General features: G+C 37.1%; 2 protein-coding genes across 2 annotated transcripts; both read left to right on the top strand.

The window, feature by feature from the left end:
* Positions 1-15,274: 15,274 nt before the first annotated feature.
* LOC138889488 (uncharacterized) lies at positions 15,275-17,352 on the top strand. The gene is made up of 4 exons (XM_070172799.1): positions 15,275-15,462; positions 15,908-16,133; positions 16,308-16,712; positions 17,074-17,352. Exons 1-4 carry the CDS (start codon positions 15,275-15,277, stop codon positions 17,350-17,352), a joined length of 1,098 nt encoding a protein of 365 aa, XP_070028900.1.
* Positions 17,353-17,370: 18 nt separating this feature from the next.
* On the top strand, positions 17,371-19,688 carry LOC138889489 (uncharacterized). Its single transcript, XM_070172801.1, has 4 exons — positions 17,371-17,516; positions 17,902-18,085; positions 18,302-18,706; positions 19,068-19,688. Exons 1-4 carry the CDS (start codon positions 17,371-17,373, stop codon positions 19,686-19,688), a joined length of 1,356 nt encoding a protein of 451 aa, XP_070028902.1.
* Positions 19,689-20,243: the final 555 nt, after the last annotated feature.

Genomic DNA, 20,243 nt, shown 5'->3' on the forward strand with positions numbered 1-20,243 from the left:
CCCGAATAATAAAACTATTTTTAAAAGAAACACAAAATTTCCTTCTTTCGTTTTTTCAAAATTTCGAAAGAATTTCAAAATATTTTGGAAATTGTTTTTTTTTTTTCGAAAAACAACCAATTTTGTTTCTCGGTCCTCACCTTGATTTTCCTTTTCTAACTTTTCCTATAAGCTGGTCAACATGCAAATCTGAAACAAATGAATGCACAAGTAAGATGCATCAGGATGGTCTTTTCATTTCAGGGTACACCTGCCCTAGACAGACCCAACCCCTGTGTTGAGTCTCCGAAGTCAAATGCACATGATGCAAACAAACGTTCCTACTAGCGATCCGGCATGAAGCTGAGTTATTCTAAGTGTAAAACCTGGGGTATACTGTTCTAGACTTGGCTTTCCCAAGCGGATAGCTCGAGCCGAAGTGGGGGTAACGTACCGGGAGCACGAAAGTCTACCCGGCCTAGTTACTTGGACCAACTTCGTTCTATTTCGTATGGCCTCTAACAGAAAGGTGGGTCACGCGCACGTGTGCACCATAAATTCAAAAGACTCAGAAAGAAGAAAGGTTTCGTAATAGTTTATATATACAGTTCAGATAATATCAAAGCGGTAAAAAGCAATATTTCGCACATTAAGCTCAAACATGAAAAAATAATAAAGCCAAATATAACAGTTACTGTAAGCTCGAATTCTTGAACCCTGAACCAGAAATTCTGGCTTCTTGTCCCTAGCAGAGTCGCCAGAGCTGTCGCACCTCTTTTTACACACCTGAGGGCTGTAAAAGAGTTTTTCCAATTTAAGTGACATTATTCGAAATGAGATTATTTATTTAATTCTAGAGTCGCCACTTGGAATGTTTTAAATGGTGTCCCAAGTCACCGGTGTATTTTAAATCCCAAATCGAGGAAATTTCGACGTTCCTTTTTGAAGTCTACGAACCAGAAATTCTAAGTAAGGAATTCTGTTAACCCGGGAGAAGGTGTTAGGCATTCCCGGGTTCCGTGGTTCTAGCACGGTCGTTTACCAATTTATACTCGACATAAATTGTCTAATTACTTATTTTAGAACCTATGTGCAATTATTTTTTTACCGCATTTAAATCACTTGATTTATTCGTAATTAAAGAATTGAGTTACGCGTACGTATACTCTTTTCCTTTGGCACGTCAAAAATCATGTCACGCGAACATGTCCATAATTAATAACGCTTCGTTGATTCATTAGGAAAATTTGGTTGAAGGTGCGCGAACGCATCCCTCGAGTCTTTTAAGAGTTAAATTTGCAATCATATTACGCGAAAGTATATATAATCGCAATACTAATCTAAATCGGGCCTAAAGCAAATTACGATTGTTCAAATTTTTAAAAGCAATATTTGTGAGGGCCATGGATGATTTAATTTATTTATGGCAACACCTCAAACATTTTCTATAAGTGTTAGTTCTTAATCTAATCTTACGAGTGCCATGAATTATAAATTTTGTTTGGCATGACACACCTCACTTATTTTAACAAAAGGAAGTTGCGTTTTTATAATCACGCTATATTAATTATTAAGAAAGTTTTGCCGAAGTTGCATGAACACATACCTCAATTTATTTTAGAATCATAATTATATCACGCGAACGTGTACACAATCACGATAGTTTATTTATTAATCATGCCTAAAGCATGCTACAAACATTTGTCATTTTATATCTATGTCGTGAAGTTAATACGGGGGTCACAAATGATAAAATTGTGAATGGCACACCTCAAGCTATATAAACTAAAATTAATTAATAGCCCATGGAAACCCATTTTTATTATTAACAAAAGTTTGATCGAAGTTGCGTGAAGGCATACTCCGAATTGATTATTTGAATCATGATCATATCACTCGAACGTGTACACAATCACGATATTTGCTAATTCAACTGCAATGACTAACTAAATTACAGAAACTACATATCCTCCAGTCCAAGCAATTATCAAAACATAACTCGTGGAAAATTATTATAAAATTCCTTTTGTGAAGATGAAACAGTGTAAAAATCACATATTGCACTTCTTAAAGCACTTGAAGGATGGAAAGATGCTAAACATTATAGAAAAGAAAGAGCTTTCTGTTGGGAAAAGTTCTTGTCTCTTGCGTATATCATTAATCAAAAAGGTCACAAATAATTGTCATTACAATATGTATACGTCTTCCAAATGACACTTATTACAAAATGTATATATTAACAATTACTTTATATGAATTAATGAATATAATCCTTAACTGAAAATTGGATGGTTTTCTATTATCAAAATGACGGGCAGTACCGTTTTCTTCTCCTTATAACCAAATTAATCATGTTTCCTTACTTTGTTGTAAATCAAACAGAAAATAATACTTGCAAAATAAACTCAAAATGAATCCACACCATTACCATTAGAGAAACATAAGAAGAAGTAAGAATTGCACCTGAAAAATGTAGTTTCAATTCCTTAAAGCATTCAGCAATTACACAAACAAAATCGATACTGCAGCCATGACAGGAACTCAAACGGACGGGAGCTCGGACCTCGACGAAACCTTGTATGTATTTTTTTTTAAAAAAAATAGCCGGATCTGATTTTATAGAACAAAGTCACTAAAATAATTGAAAATGAGAGGAGAACAGTGGAGAGAGACAAAAATGCGATTTCATCGGCGTTAATGGAGGTCGCCAGAGTTTCTCGAACTAACTGAAGTCCACGAATTCCTGTTCTTTCTTTTGTTGTGTGTGTGTGTGTATCTGTTTCCAATAGTGAGGACGAAGAAGACGAAATAGTGGTCGTCTAGGTGGGGTTCATGACCTTGTATTTTTCAATGGCTGCCCATGTATATTCAGTGTATATCGAGAGTATCTCTAGTGTATATAGAATGTATAGTTACTATATATCGAGTGTATACCCTCTGTCTCCTTTAAGAAGAAGCCATCCCTTTTTTTCGTCTGTGTTTTGAACTTCTCCTCTCGTTTCTTCTTACTTGAATGTTTTTTCTCTCTTTTTCTTCTTTTTATTTGTGAAGTGTATTATACAGATGTGTATGTGTATTTTTGTGTAACATCGTGTGTGTGTGCCAGTGATTGTGTGTGTGCGCATGATGTGAGACGTGAGGGAGTGAGCACTAACATGAGGAAGTGGGGATTGAGACATGACCACTAACATGAGGAAGTGGAGAAGTCACTAATATGAGAAAGTGGAAAAGTCACTAATATGAGGAAGTGGAAAAGTCACTAATATGAGGAAGTGGGAAAGTCACTAACATGAGGAAGTGGAAAAATGGGAGTTAGGAGGAGAAATTGTGGGGCGGTTGAGGAGATCATGGGTAAAATGGATATTATTTTGTATCTTTCTTAATTTACTGATTCTTGTTCTTCCGTTAGTTTATTATTTATTTTATTTTAACTTTTCTTGGCACCCCTTTTTTTCTAAAGTAAAACATATTAAAAGTAAGATAAATTTTATTTTAAAATATTAAGATTAGACCTAAAAGAAATATTTACACTAAACTAGTATAAAATTTGAGTGCGGTCATAAATTAAGTGTTCACACCAATCATTGGGGTTCATGTTTGAGTCTTAGTTTGCGGATTTATATTTAATCATAGAACTAGTCCATAATTCTATCAATTTCAAACTATTTAGTATAATTTATTCCTCTAAAATTAGACCTATCAGTGCTTAATCCAAACCTTTATAGCCTTATTATCTCCATAGTAATTGTGTGTGTGTGTCTATATATATATATATATATATGATATTGAATTTTTTTTGTACTACATGAAATTGCATAGATTCAGTAAAATAATTCAACAGATGAGAAGAACAAGGTTAACCTCTTAAGTCGAAGGAGAACATTAATACTTTCAATTTCAACTGCCAGTTCTTCCTAAGGCCTTTGCCCAATGCTTTCTACTTCTTATCTTTTTTTTTCTCTTTCTTTCCTTCTCTGGTTTCGTTTTTTTCCCCGTTTTTGAATCTTCTGCTTCGTCCCCTTCCCTAATCCTTTTCAAATGTTTGGGGCAGATGTGTTGTTATGGGCTTCGGCCCTTTTTGGTTTCAATTCTTAAACTTTTCCTTTTTTTGTTTTGTTTTGTTTATTTAGTTAGTTGTTTTTTCTTTTCTTTTTCTTCAAACTTAAATTATTTACGAAATACCCCATATGTCCTCACAAACGTTCAATAACCTTTCCACTGCGTCTGCAGGTAACGCAACAGTAGGTACAACAGTTGGCACTGGTGGTGGAGTGTCTTGAACTCCCTGCCCTTGCACTTGATCTGGCATCGCAACTTGGGGTTGACCCATGTTCCCAACTTTAGATTGAGGAGCAGTATGTCTTCTAGTTTGATGAACCCCAACTTGACCTCCACCCTGGGTAGCACCACGTCCAACAGATGAGGTTGTGTGTGTCCTAGCCATCTTCGAAAGAAATATTTCAATGTCAATCTCAAGTTATCTCAACGCACGATGAATGAATGAAAGAAAGGAAAACATTCCTAGATGTTCAGTAGCCTCAAGATCATAAATATGGGCGCCTACATAACCATGAACAAGACTCTACTAAACATTGCACCATGACTTGGGACTTAAAGCCTAAAATCTTATATCAACTTTGTCATGACCCAATTTAGGATCGTGACCGGCACTTAGAAGCAGGTGCTCCCAAGTAAGCCTCATCGTCATTTTACAGAAAATCTAACAGAGTTTTCCCTATTTTTGGACTATCCTAAAAATTTCCTTGTCTCAAATCAACAACCAAACATCCTAATATCATACCAAAGAATCGACAACTTATCAATCAACCAAAACGAGTCTCCACCGTTACTAATCAACTCACTAACAACCAGAAATATTAATTTATCTCCAACTTTGATAATAAAGAACGATACTTAACATAAGACTATAATAATAAAATAATACTCATGACACTAAAAGAATGACTATGGAGCGGTTATATGAATTCAAAGAAAAGACCATAACAGTAAATAAAATCCCCGCCCACGCGAAAAAGTGCGTGGCTCACCAAGAACTATCAACGTGTACGCTCTAATTAACGAAATCCCCGCCTGCATCAACTGTTGTCTCTGTAAAAAAAATTAGCGGGGAATGATTCGCTAGCTCAGTGAGTAATAAAACTTAACCATAACTGGTTTTATTGGGGACAAGTCAGAAAACATAACAGTATCTCAAACAGAAAATAACATAAAATGTCCTTTCAGAAATAATAATTAATTTTCAGTCTCATCATGTTTTTTTGTAGTATAATACAATTAACGATTCAATAATAAGCTCGGTAACCACTGTATAATATCAATATTCACATTTTGGGAGGTTTTAATGAATGGATCATGTAATCGGTATAACTGAGGATTTCTTCGCAAGAAGTCAAATATAACGGTAGTCCCTACTCGAGGAAAATCGGTAATGGTATGCTAGTTCTACCTTCCCACTAGCGAGGGCTATAACGGTAATCGATAATTACAAGGGTGCACCAGGTCTAACGAACCTGCCGTTAGCTACGTGATTCTTCAATGTCTACTCCTATTTATACTTGTTGTTGTAATTCGTATATACTCGTAGAAAATATTTTAAAACAATATAGGGAATTTCAGTCAAATAATTATTTCGGTATCATATCGAGTAAAATACTTGTCACACATGCAACTCAAAATAATCGGTAACATATACATATTAAAAATCATGTATAAATCATGCAAGTTATGAAAACACAAATTGCGGTAAGATTACTACTCACAGTACTCATGCCGAAATACCAAATGCTTCACCTCGAACGATTCGTACAAATTTCTCCAATCAATCTATAATTACATAATATCGATCTCATGTTAATTGCCTCATTTAGGATAAATCCATTACTAATTTAGAATACCCAATCATCGGGGTTCATGTTTGAGTCTTAGTTTGTGGATTTATATTTAATCATAGAACTAGTCCATTATTCTATCAATTTCAAACTATTTAGTATAATTTATTCCTCTAAAATTAGACCTATAAATGTTTAAACCAAACCTTTATAGCCTTATTATATCCATACTAATTATATATATATGGGTAAATAGTTTTTTTTTTGTACTACATGAAATTGCATAGATTAAGTAAAATAATTCAACATATGAGAAGAAGAAGGTTAACCTCTTTAGTCAAAGGAGAACTTTAATACTTTCAATTTTAACTCTCAGTTCTTCCTAAGGCCTTTGCCCAAAGCTTTCTTTTTCTTCTGTTTTCTTTTTTTGCTTCTCTTTCTTTCTTTCTCTGGTTTGGTTTGTTTTTTTTTTCCGTTTCTGAAGCTTCTACTTTGTCCCCTTCCCTACCCTTTTTAAATGTTTGGGACAGATGTGTTGTTATGGGCTTCGGCCCTTTTGGTTTCAATTCTTAAACTTTTCCCACTTTTTTTGTTTCGTTTATTCAATTAGTTGTTTTTTTTATTTTCTTTTTCTTCAAACTTAAATTATTTACTAAATACCCCATATGTCCTCATTTAAAATATTGGGGGTATTATAGGAACTCACTATCAACTTGCAAAGAATGAAAGCATGTTTGATCCCTGATAAAGCCTTGGTAAATATGTCTGCTAGCTAAGCATTTGTGGGGATGTGATGGAAGGTGATAAGGCCTTCATGTAACTTGTCTCAAACAAAATGACAATCCACCTCTATGTGCTTGGTACGTTCATGGAACACTGAGTTTCTTGCCATATGTACTGCAACTTGGCTATCACAAAAAACTGAGATAGGATGTAGGCAAGGAACTGTCAGTTCTTCTAGCAACCTTTTAAGCGAAACTAGTTCACCAACTACTTTTCTTATTGGTCTATATTCTGCCTCTGCAGAGGAGAGGGAGACTGTTTCTTATTTCTTTGATTTCCAACTAATAGGACTGTCACCCAATAAGACAATGTACCCACCCACTAATCTTCTAGAATCTGGACATGCAGCCCAGTTTGAGTCGCAGAAGGTCGTCACAGTACAATCTGGGCTATTGGAGAAGAAAATACCCAGGGTTGGATCATTCTTAAGATACCTTAAAACATGGAAAGCAGCTTTAAGATGAGGCTCTCTAGGTGTTTGCATGAATTGTCTTAAATGCCAACCACTATATGCAATGTCCAATCTTGTATTGGTGAGGAAATTCAGCTTCACAACTAACTTCCTACAGTAAGTAGGATCTGCCAACAGGGTTCCCTCTTCTGCCTTCAACTTGAGAGTACAATCAAGAGGAGATGAAACTGTGGTATACTGATTGTTATACTCCTTCAACAAATTTGCAGTGAAATTCCTTTGTGAGATGAGGTATCACGACCCAAAATCCCTTCGAAGGAGTCGTGTTGGCACCTAGTCTCTAAACTAGGTAAGCCTAGCATTTACTGAAATAACATTAGCATTAACTGACTTCAATTAAATAACTCTAAATAAATCATAATTCCCTAAAACTGGTGGTACAAGTCATAAGCATTTATAAGAGTAGTTATATAAAATAAATACAACAATGTTCCAGAACGAGAAGGAATCAATAGAACGTAAATACAAACAAAGGTGACTCTAAGGCCTGTGAGCGCAACAACAGGTTACCGTGAGTTTCCACCGCGACCATCTGCACAACTACTATCGATCAATACCTGGATATATACACAAAAATGTACAAAAGTGTAGTATGAGCACACCACGGCGGTACCTAGTAAGTATCAAGACTAACCTCGGTAGGGTAGTGACGAGGAACAATCAAGACACCTACTAGTCAAATAAAATGAACAAGATATGATAGTGAAATATCGAGGTAAAGATAACAATATAATATTAACAGTGGGGACAAATCAAAATACAAATAGTAGGAACAATAAAGGGAAAACACGAGTAGTAACGAACGATAACCAAGTGAATCAGATAACCAAGTAAATCAGATAACCAGGTAAATCAGATAACCAAGTAAGTCAGATAACCAAGTAAGTCAGATAACCAAGTAAATCAACATTGATATAATAGGAACAGATACAAGTAAAAATGTATTCAAATAAAGAAGGCAATACCAACTCAATCAATCATATCATGTCTAATACACAATTCCGTCCATCTCAATCCTTGGTTTCTCATATCATAATTCCAACTTCCGATCCTTCTGCAAACATGGCATCTTGTGCCCCCAAAATTTCCATCTCACTTTTAACAACAAAATTCACATGCTATATAACACATAATGTCTGTACAAATGCACTCAAGATGTTCAAGAAGTCTCATTTACCTAATATAAGTAAACTACAATTTCTAAACTAATTAGGAAAGCTAGCGAGAAAAGATGAAATTGTTTTTTTTGAAATCATTTGAGTAAAGAAGGTACCCCTTTCAATTAAAATACAACATCAAATGGTGTGACAACCCGGCCAGTCGTCTCATGGGTTACTGCTATATTTCCCCCATTTCTACTTCTTTATGCTTTGTTATCCGTGTTATGTGGTATTGGGTTGGTCGGATCGAATCCGGAATGATTTTGGTAAGGTTTGAGAAACTTAGTCTCTTTTGGGGAAAGCTTAAGTTGGAAAAGTCAACCGCATGTTATCTTATGTGTTAGAGGACTTGGATGTGAGTTTTGATGGTTTGGTTAGCTTCAGGAGGTGATTTGTGACTTAGGAGCGTGATCGGAATGAGTTTTGGAGGTTCATAGTAGATTTAGGCTTCAATTGGCGAAGATCTCGTCTGAATCTCTCAGATCTGTGCTATTTTTATGCTTTAAGTCTGTTTCATCCTATGTTTTGCACTATTCTCGAACTTCTTCTGAAAGATCCTCAACTCTAAACCATTTTACTTTCTTTAAAAAATTGGGTTTCTCAGAGTTTCTTCTACAATTGTTTTAACAGATTGTTTTTTATGATTAAACCTCTTTCCTTGCTTATTTTGACTGATCTTATGTTCCTACCGCTTTTTAACTCGCCTATGTTAAAAATCCCTAATTGTTTAGACATTCTTTTCTTTGGTTCTATGTGTTAGCCATGACTACTTGATTTTGTTAAGTTTCTGTTGGTTACCATGCTTCGAATGGGTTTTCTACTGAGTATTTAGCCTACTTATGTCACTTCTGTATGATTGTGTTCATTTTGTTTGTTCATCTCTTGCGTCTTTCTATCGATATGGATGACCTTGCATATTTGCTACGCATGTTCATTCTTCTCTATTTATATGTTGAAGTACATAATCATGATTACCTCTTGATTGATTCTGATTTCCTTAATTTATGGTTTGATTGCAAGATTTTCTCATAAACCCTAAAATTCTACTCGTCTGGTTAAATTGACTGATTTCATTTATTTATTTGTCGTGGTACTTCATTCTTACTGAATCCTTTCCTTTATTGGTATATTTTGTACTTAGACTCAATCATATGCTCTATACTTTTACTACCCCTTATATGGTAAAAAGCATTCTTTCTCGGCTGATTTTCTTTCCTTGATTATCCATGTTGGTATCCGTTTAAGCTGTGATTCCTTGATTAAAGGGGATTACTTGTATTAATTGGATTCTAATTGTGATTACTTCCATAATTGTGCTAACCCTTTATTTATTACCTTATTTTCTACTTATTTTCAAAACTATAAATACCCTAAATCTTTCATTAATAGACACGAACACTTGGTTTTCAAAAACTAGCTCTCTTGCTAAAAATCTCTGCTCTCCCCTCTCTCTTGTGCTATTTGTTGCTGTTAGCCGGCTGCAAGCCAAGGATAATCATTTGTGCTCTCTCGTTCTTTCATTCTGCTTACTTCTCTCTTCACTGGTATGTCCTAGTTTTAATTTAAAGCCTCAACAAAAACATGCTTCTCTTATTGTTTCCGTTTCTCTTATTTCTAGTCTACTTCTACTTGTGGTTCTGTTGTGAAACTTGTAGTTAAATTACATTATCAGCATGTTATTATGTCTCCCCTTCCCTTTAAATTAATGTATTCTCTTATGTGTGTTTCAAAGCATGCCTTGTCAATTTTCTTTTACTTATTGTGTACTTACTATCTTATGAATCCCCAAATCCTTATCCCCCTCTATGTGTTTGTGTTCTTCCTGACTGGTTTATGATTATGCCAGTGTCAACTATTCTTGAGCATATCCAAACCAGTCCTAAGACCCTTGCTGGGTTATGTGTTTGTAGTCAAATGTCTATGTGTCCCAAAACTCTTGACCCTTATATGACTACTGAATTCATTTGGATTCTGTAGACTAGCTGTGTGTGATCCTATCTTAAGGTGTTTGAGCTTTGTTCACTACTCCAACTTCTTTTCAAACAATCTCTGTTGCTTTACTAATTGCTTTCAAAAATAGACTTTTTGATCCAGTCCTTAATAAACCTTTTTCAACTTGTGTACAACACTTCCACTTTACTCTTAGTCAATAAGTTCTACCCCCTCTAGTATGTGTACTTCCTTGGGATCCTCTTGAGAGCCCTCTGAACTCTGGCATACTGAGGCTGGCCTTTCCACAATGCACTGGTTGAATTATTGGTTGCTAAGGCTAGGTGTAAGCATTGCCCAGGGCCCTTGAGACCCTTGACACCCCTAGGGAACTTTGATACACCTAGACTCTGATTTTTCTATGGAAATAAGGCTTATGAGACCATTGGAGGCTTTGGGACAGTTGGGCCTAATTGCAGGTTCCCTATAGAATAGCTTCTTAATTTTCTATTTTACTTATGTAATTCATTCATTGGCCTGTAATAATTTGTAAACAGATCCTACACTTAGGACCTTACTTTTTGAAGTCTGACTGCTTGCATAAGTAGAAAACATGCTCATAGGTTTGCTTTTTTGAATTTGATTGCTTTGCCTAATAGAAATAATGCCTATAGGATTTCACTCTTAATTTCGTTTGCATCAGGTAGAAATCATGTTCATAAGGTTCTGCATTTTGTCATGTTAGAAACCATATTTGTAGGTTCCAAACAATCATTTCTTAAATAAGTTCAAATATAGATGCCATACCTATAGGATTCAACTCCGATACAGTTTTAACCGGTATTCTTGTATGTTGCTGCAAATCGACTAAAATTAGTAATCCACCTAGATATCATGCCTATAGGGATTCTACTCGTACTATTGTCTGGAAATTTAGTTCGGCCCAATAAATCAATTTCATTATGCCAAGTTCATTTTTAAAACTGGTCTTAGTAAGTGTTAAACATTTCCTGAAACATGTTCTTTCAAAATTGCTTTAATCTCATTAGATATCATGCCTATAGGTATTAAAGGAGTCTATTTCGAAAACATGTTTGCTTCTGCATTAATATAGACCTAGTATTCTGCATATAGGCAAGCCTTAGGGCATTTTTAAAAACTGCAATTCCCTGAAGTTGTCTTTGTCGTTTAACGTCTCTGATCCTAAAAGGTTTTTTAAAAAGAGGCCCTAGGCAACTACTAGATTATAACTTTTTGGTATAAAAGGGTTTGTCTGTTTTTGCATATTCACTTAGATATCCTGCTTTAGGACATTGATCAATAAGACCTTAACTGTGCTTGAGTCGTGCTGCTTGTATGTTTACTTGAGGAGGAAACTTTGAGCCTCTTAATTTCTCCCATTATGTGCAAAAGTCCTAAATATTTTGACTGTCGCCTTAGAGTTTTTTCCTTTCTGAACCTTAGGGGTATGTCTAGAACTATCTATAGGTAAAGGTCCTAACCCTCTTCGGGACCATTAAGAAGGAACGTGAAGGAGCACGCAATAGAAATCAGTGACCAAACACTCGCTTTGCATGACCAATAAGGGGATGATAAGGGTAGACATGGGATATGATGACTACACGTTAATGTCACGTGTAGCTCCTCATTGAGGTGTGTTTACCGGACATTGCGTGGGGTGATCCTATAGGATAACCAACCTAGGATCCCCTTTACCCAAATCATCTTTTATTTTTTTTGTTATACAACTTGTGCCAACCTTTGAATTACCCAATGTGCTTTACTTGCAACTTATTTGATTCAACTATTTATATGGACTAATTTGTAAATATAAATTCGTCCGGGACCCATAGTTGTGGACCAAGAGGGGTGCCTAACACCTCCATGTAAAGCTCTCCCGACTGCATGCTTACCAATCGGGATTTAGATAGTGAAACTACCTGAATCCTTCAATTTCTAAGGTAGCTTGCTTTGAATTCTTGAGATACATTCCTCAGTAGGTGCCACAGTTGTCGCACCCCCTTTTTCCCTCTCCTTTTTGACGGGGGGAAGAGGTCCGAGTTTCAAAGAAGGGTAGATTTACAAAGAATCAGGTATCTATTTATAAAGAAGGAATCTAAGACTAGATTGATGCGCTGTGTTTTGTTGTTGCAGGAATTTGATGTGGAAATACGAGATCGAAAGGGCACATAGAGCCAAGTAGCTGACCGTCTATCAAGGCTGGAAAATCACGACCACGTGGATGAGGGTGGCCAAATTAAAGAAATATTTCATGATGAGCAACTTTTTGCTATCACCCAAGACCCTCTCCCATGTTACGCGGACTATTTGAATTATTTACTGAGCGGTGTACTTTCGTTTGAAATTGAATCTGAAGCTAGAAAGTGGTTTCTACATGATGTAAACTTCTACTATTGGGATGAGCCATATTTGTACAAGCAGTGTGCTGACCAAATGATGAGAAGATGCATACCTGAAAAAGAGGTCGAACTAGTGTTGTATGATTGTCATGCATCACCCTATGGGGGCCATCACGGGGGCATTAGAACAACTGCAAAGGTATTATAATCCGGTTATTTTGGCCAACAATAGTCAAGGATGTCTATGCATTTGTTAAGAAGAGTGACCAGTGTCAAAGGATAGGAACAATCATAAAGAGGCATGAGATGCCTTTGAATAAGATCCTGGAGGTCGAGATTTTTGATTTGTGGGGGATAGATTTTATAGGACCATTCCCATTGTCCAGAGGAAACAAATACATTTTGCTAGCAGTTGACTACGTGTCAAATGGGTAGAAGCGATCGCATTGCCAACGAATGATGCCATGGTGGTAGCTGCGTTTGTGAAAAGGAACATATTCTCGAGGTTTGGGACTCCGCTACTTTAATTAGTGTTGAAGGAACACACTTTTGCAATCAGTTGTTGAATAACCTTCTGGCTAAGTATGAAGTCCGCCATAGAGTTGTGACGGCATATCATCCTCAAACAAATGGACAAGATGAGGTGTCTAATAGAGAAATAAAGCAAATATTAGAGAAGACTATGAGTGTGAATATAAAAGATTGGGCTGTAAAGTCAGATGATGCCTTGTGGGCATATAGAAATGCATACAAAACGCCAATTGGGGCGTCACTGTATAGGCTAGTTTATGGGAAGGCTTGTCACTTGCCTGTTGAACTTGAACACAAAGCATATTGGGCTAATAAGAAGTTAAATATGGACCTTAAAGCCGCGGGCGAGAAGGCACTCTTGCAGTTGAATGAGTTGGATGAGTTCAGGCTACACTCTTATGAAAATGCTAAGTTTTACAAAGAACAAAAAGATGGCATGACAAGCATATCAAACCACATCACTTCGAGCCAGGCCAACATGTATTATTGTTCAATTCTAGATTAAATCTATTTCCTTCGAGGTTAAAATCGAGATGTTCAGGCTCGTTTGAGGTAGTGAGAGCACTCCTTATGGTGCAATTGAGCTGCGAGCTTTGAATGGTGAAATACAATTTTTGGTGAATGGACACAGAGTAAAGCATTAATGGGGAGGAGTAATTGATCGTGAGAAGGCATCGTGTGGGGTTACAGAGTTTCTAGGAGTGGCATTGAAGTTGATAAGGCGAAGGTGGAGCGGTTGAAAAATTACCTCCACCTATTTCTGTGAAGGGTGTCCGGAGTTTCTTGGGACATGCATGATTCTATCGACGCTTTATTAAGGATTTTTCAAAAATTTCTACTCCCTTGTGCAGATTGCTTGAAAAGGATGTAACTTTCAATTTTGATAAAGCCTACCTCAAGGAATTTGAAGAACTCAAAAAGAAGTTGGTGGCTACTCCCATTATTGTGGCACCAGATTGGTCCTTACCATTTGAACTTATGTGTGATGCAAGTGACCATGCTATTGGGGCAGTGCTAGTCCAGAGGAAAGACAAGGTGTTTTATTCCATCTACTATGCTAGTAAGACTCTTGATTATGCATGGCTGAATTACACAACCACTAAAAAAGAGTTGTTAGCCGTTGTGTAGGCCTTTCAGAAATTTCGGGCATACATGGTGGGAAAAAGAAGGGTAGATTTACAAAGAATCAGGTATCTATTTATAAAGAAGGAATCTAAGGCTAGATTGATGCGCTGGGTTTTGTTGTTGCAGGAATTTGATGTGGAAATACGAGATCGAAAGGGTACATTGAGCCAAGTAGCTGACCGTCTATCAAGGCTGGAAAATCACGACCACGTGGATGAGGGTGGCCAAATTAAAGAAATATTTCATGATGAGCAACTTTTTGCTATCACCCAAGACCCTCTCCCATGTTACGCGGACTATTTGAATTATTTACTGAGCGGTGTACTTTCGTTTGAAATTGAATCTGAAGCTTGAAAGTGGTTTCTACATGATGTAAACTTCTACTATTGGGATGAGCCATATTTGTACAAGCAGTGTGCTGACCAAATGATGAGAAGATGCATACCTGAAAAAGAGGTCGAACTAGTGTTGTATGATTGTCATGCATCACCCTATGGGGGCCATCACGGGGGCATTAGAACAACTGCAAAGGTATTACAATCCGGTTATTTTGGCCAACAATAGTCAAGGACGTCTATGCATTTGTTAAGAAGAGTGACCAGTGTCAAAGGATAGGAACAATCATAAAGAGGCATGAGATGCCTTTGAATAAGATCCTGGAGGTCGAGATTTTTGATGTGTGGGGGATAGATTTTATAGGACCATTCCCATTGTCCAGAGGAAACAAATACATTTTGCTAGCAGTTGACTACGTGTCAAATGGGTAGAAGCGATCGCATTGCCAACGAATGATGCCATGGTGGTAGCTGCGTTTGTGAAAAGGAACATATTCTCGAGGTTTGGGACTCCGCTACTTTAATTAATGTTGAAGGGACACACTTTTGCAATCAGTTGTTGAATAACCTTCTAGCTAAGTATGAAGTCCGCCATAGAGTTGCGACGGCATATCATCCTCAAACAAATGGACAAGATTAGGTGTCTAATAGAGAAATAAAGCAAATATTAGAGAAGACTGTGAGTGTGAATATAAAAGATTGGGCTGTAAAGTCAGATGATGCCTTGTGGGCATATAGAAATGCATACAAAATGCCAATTGGAGCGTCACTGTATAGGCTAGTTTATGGGAAGGCTTGTCACTTGCCTGTTGAACTTGAACACAAAGCATATTGGGCTAATAAGAAGTTTAATATGGACCTTAAAGCCGCGGGCGAGAAGGCACTCTTGCAGTTGAATGAGTTGGATGAGTTCAGGCTACACTCTTATGAAAATGCTAAGTTTTACAAAGAAAAGACAAAAAGATGGCATGACAAGCATATCAAACCACATCACTTCGAGCCAGGCCAACATGTATTATTGTTCAATTCTAGATTAAATCTATTTCCTTCGAGGTTAAAATCGAGATGTTCAGGCCCGTTTGAGGTAGTGAGAGTCACTCCTAATGGTGCAATTGAGCTGTGAGCTTTGAATGGTGAAATACATTTTTTGGTGAATGGACACAGAGTAAAGCATTAATGGGGAGGAGTAATTGATCGTGAGAAGGCATCGTGTTGGGTTACAGAGTTTCTAGGAGTGGCATTGAAGTTGATAAGGCGAACGTGGAGCGGTTGAAAAATTACCTCCACCTATTTCTGTGAAGGGTGTCCGGAGTTTCTTGGGACATGCATGATTCTATCGACGCTTTATTAAGGATTTTTTAAAAATTTCTACTCCCTTGTGCAGATTGCTTGAAAAGGATGTAACTTTCAATTTTGATAAAGCCTACCTCAAGGAATTTGAAGAACTCAAAAAGAAGTTGGTGGCTACTCCCATTATTGTGGCACCAGATTGGTCCTTACCATTTGAACTTATGTGTGATGCAAGAGACCATGCTATTGGGGCAGTGCTAGTCCAGAGGAAAGACAAGGTGTTTTATTCCATCTACTATGCTAGTAAGACTCTTGATAATGTATGGCTGAATTACACAACCACTAAAAAAGAGTTGTTAGCCGTTGTGTAGGACTTTCAGAAATTTCGGGCATACATGGTGGGAAAAAGAAAGGTAGATTTACAAAGAATCAGGTATCTATTTATAAAGAAGGAATCTAAGGCTAGATTGATGCGCTGGGTTTTGTTGTTGCAGGAATTTGATGTGGAAATACGAGATCGAAAGGGCACATTGATCCAAGTAGCTGACCGTCTATCAAGGCTGGAAAATCACGACCACGTGGATGAGGGTGGCCAAATTAAAGAAATATTTCATGATGAGCAACTTTTTGCTATCACCCAAAACCCTCTCCCATGTTACGCGGACTATTTGAATTATTTAGTGAGCGGTGAACTTTCGTTTGAAATTGAATCTGAAGCTAGAAAGTGGTTTCTACATGATGTAAACTTCTACTATTGGGATGAGCCATATTTGTACAAGCAGTGTGCTGACCAAATGATGAGAAGATGCATACCTGAAAAAGAGGTCGAACTAGTGTTGTATGATTGTCATGCATCACCCTATGGGGGCCATCACGGGGGCATTAGAACAACTGCAAAGGTATTACAATCCGGTTAATTTGGCCAACAATAGTCAAGGACGTCTATGCATTTGTTAAGAAGAGTGACCAGTGTCAAAGGATAGGAACAATCATAAAGAGGCATGAGATGCCTTTGAATAAGATCTTGGAGGTCGAGATTTTTGATGTGTGGGGGATAGATTTTATAGGACCATTCCCATTTTCCAGAGGAAACAAATACATTTTGCTAGCAGTTGACTACGTGTCAAAATGGGTAGAAGCGATCGCATTGCCAACGAATGATGCCATGGTGGTAGATGCGTTTGTGAAAAGGAACATATTCTCGAGGTTTGGGACTCCGCTACTTTAATTAGTGTTGAAGGGACACACTTTTGCAATCAGTTGTTGAATAACCTTCTAGCTAAGTATGAAGTCCGCCATAGAGTTGCGACGGCATATCATCCTCAAACAAATGGACAAGATGAGGTGTCTAATAGAGAAATAAAGCAAATATTAGAGAAGACTGTGAGTGTGAATATAAAAGATTGGGCTGTAAAGTCAGATGATGCCTTGTGGGCATATAGAAATGCATACAAAATGCCAATTGGGGCATCACTGTATAGGCTAGTTTATGGGAAGGCTTGTCACTTGCCTGTTGAACTTGAACACAAAGCATATTAGGCTAATAAGAAGTTAAATATGGACCTTAAAGCTGCGGGCGAGAAGACACTCTTGCAGTTGAATGAGTTGGATGAGTTCAGGCTACACTCTTATGAAAATGCTAAGTTTTACAAAGAAAAGACAAAAAGATGGCATGACAAGCATATCAAACCACATCACTTCGAGTCAGGCCAACATGTATTATTGTTCAATTCTAGATTAAATCTATTTCCTTCGAGGTTAAAATCGAGATGTTCAGGCCCGTTTGAGGTAGTGAGAGTCACTTCTTATGGTGCAATTAAGCTGCGAGCTTTGAATGGTGAAATACATTTTTTGGTGAATGGACACAGAGTAAAGCATTAATGGGGAGGAGTAATTGATCGTGAGAAGGCATCGTGTTGGGTTACAGAGTTTCTAGGAGTGGCATTGAAGTTGATAAGGCGAAGGTGGAGCGGTTGAAAAATTACCTCCACCTATTTCTGTTAAGGGTGTCCGGAGTTTCTTGGGACATGCAGGATTCTATCGACGCTTTATTAAGGATTTTTCAAAAATTTCTACTCCCTTGTGCAGGTTGCTTGAAAAGGATGTAACTTTCAATTTTGATAAAGCCTACCTCAAGGAATTTGAAGAACTCAAAAAGAAGTTGGTGGCTACTCCAATTATTGTGGCACCAAATTGGTCCTTACCATTTGAACTTATGTGTGATGCAAGTGACCATGCTATTGGGGCAGTGCTAGTCCAGAGGAAAGACAAGGTATTTTATTCCATCTACTATGCTAGTAAGACTCTTGATAATGCATGGCTGAATTACACAACCACTAAAAAAGAGTTGTTAGCCGTTGTGTAGGCCTTTCAGAAATTTCGGGCATACATGGTGGGAAAAAGAAGGGTAGATTTACAAAGAATCAGGTATCTATTTATAAAGAAGGAATCTAAGGCTAGATTGATACGTTGGGTTTTGTTGTTGCAGGTATTTGATGTAGAAATACGAGATCGAAAGGGCACATTGAGCCAAGTAGCTGACCGTCTATCAAGGCTGGAAAATCACGACCACGTGGATGAGGGTGGCCAAATTAATGAAATATTTCATGATGAGCAACTTTTTGCTATCACCCAAGACCCTCTCCCATGTTACGCGGACTATGTGAATTATTTAGTGAGCGGTGTACTTTCGTTTGAAATTGAATCTGAAGCTAGAAAGTGGTTTCTACATGATGTAAACTTCTACTATTGGGATGAGCCATATTTGTACAAGCAGTGTGCTGACCAAATGATGAGAAGATGCATACCTGAAAAAGAGGTCGAACTAGTGTTGTATGATTGTCATGCATCACCCTATGGGGGCCATCACGGGGGCATTAGAACAACTGCAAAGGTATTACAATCCAGTTATTTTGGCCAACAATAGTCAAGGACGTCTATGAATTTGTTAAGAAGAGTGACCAGTGTCAAAGGATAGGAACAATCATAAAGAGGCATGAGATGCCTTTGAATAAGATCCTGGAGGTCGAGATTTTTGATGTGTGGGGGATAGATTTTATAGGACCATTCCCATTGTCCAGAGGAAATAAATACATTTTGCTAGCAGTTGACTACGTGTCAAAATGGGTAGAAGCGATCGCATTGCCAACGAATGATGCCATGGTGGTAGCTGCGTTTGTCAAAAGGAACATATTCTCGAGGTTTGGGACTCCTCTACTTTAATTAGTGTTGAAGGGACACACTTTTGCAATCAGTTGTTGAATAACCTTCTAGCTAAGTATGAAGTCCGTCATAGAGTTGCGACGGCATATTATCCTCAAACAAATGGACAAGATGAGGTGTCTAATAGAGAAATAAAGCAAATATTAGAGAAGTCTGTGAGTGTGAATATAAAAGATTGGTCTGTAAAGTCAGATGATGCCTTGTGGGCATATAGAAATGCATACAAAACGCCAATTGGGGCGTCACTGTATAGGCTAGTTTATGGGAAGGCTTGTCACTTGCCTGTTGAACTTGAACACAAAGCATATTGGGCTAATAAGAAGTTAAATATGGACCTTAAAGCCGCCGGCGAGAAGACAGTCTTGCAGTTGAATGAGTTGGATGAGTTCAGGCTACACTCTTATGAAAATGCTAAGTTTTACAAAGAAAAGACAAAAAGATGGCATGACAAGCATATCAAACCACATCACTTCGAGCCAGGCCAACATGTATTATTGTTCAATTCTAGATTAAATCTATTGCCTTGGAGGTTAAAATCGAGATGTTCAGGCTCGTTTGAGGTAGTGAGATTCACTCCTTATGGTGCAATTGAGCTGCGAGCTTTGAATGGTGAAATACAATTTTTGGTGAATGGACACAGAGTACAGCATTAATGGGGAGGAGTAATTGATCGTGAGAAGACAAAGGTTGTACTCGCTGATGAGTAAGTGAGATTCTGCGTCATGCCGCAACTTTAAATCAGACGTTTATTGTAAGAACGTGATTTTTGCCCTATATGAGAATTATTCCCAAAAATTCCAAAAATAAAACAATTTTTTATTTGTTTGCAATTGTTGTGAATTTTGTGTTATTTTTCTTATATTGTTTGAATTTGTCTGTGCATGTTTATTTGCTAAATTAATAAAAAATACAAAAATATGTCGCATTTGCATTTAGGATTTAAGTTTGCAATTATGAGTAATTAAGTTTGTTTTACAAGAATGAAAATTACAAAAATAGGCATCTTTTGCATTTTTAGCCTTTAATGTCCAAATTGTGTGATTGTATTTTAATTGTCATTTCATTTTATATGATAATTGTTGCTAGGAATTAATTAGTATTTTTAATAAGTTAATTTAGTTTGTAACTTAATTTAGAATTTTAGTTTTAGAAAGTAAAAGAAAAGAAGCAATAAAAGAGGAAGAAAATCGGATTGGGCCACCTTCTAA

The sequence above is a fragment of the Nicotiana sylvestris genome, chromosome 4, assembly GCF_000393655.2.
Source record: "Nicotiana sylvestris chromosome 4, ASM39365v2, whole genome shotgun sequence".
In the NCBI taxonomy this organism is placed as follows: Eukaryota; Viridiplantae; Streptophyta; class Magnoliopsida; order Solanales; family Solanaceae; genus Nicotiana; species Nicotiana sylvestris.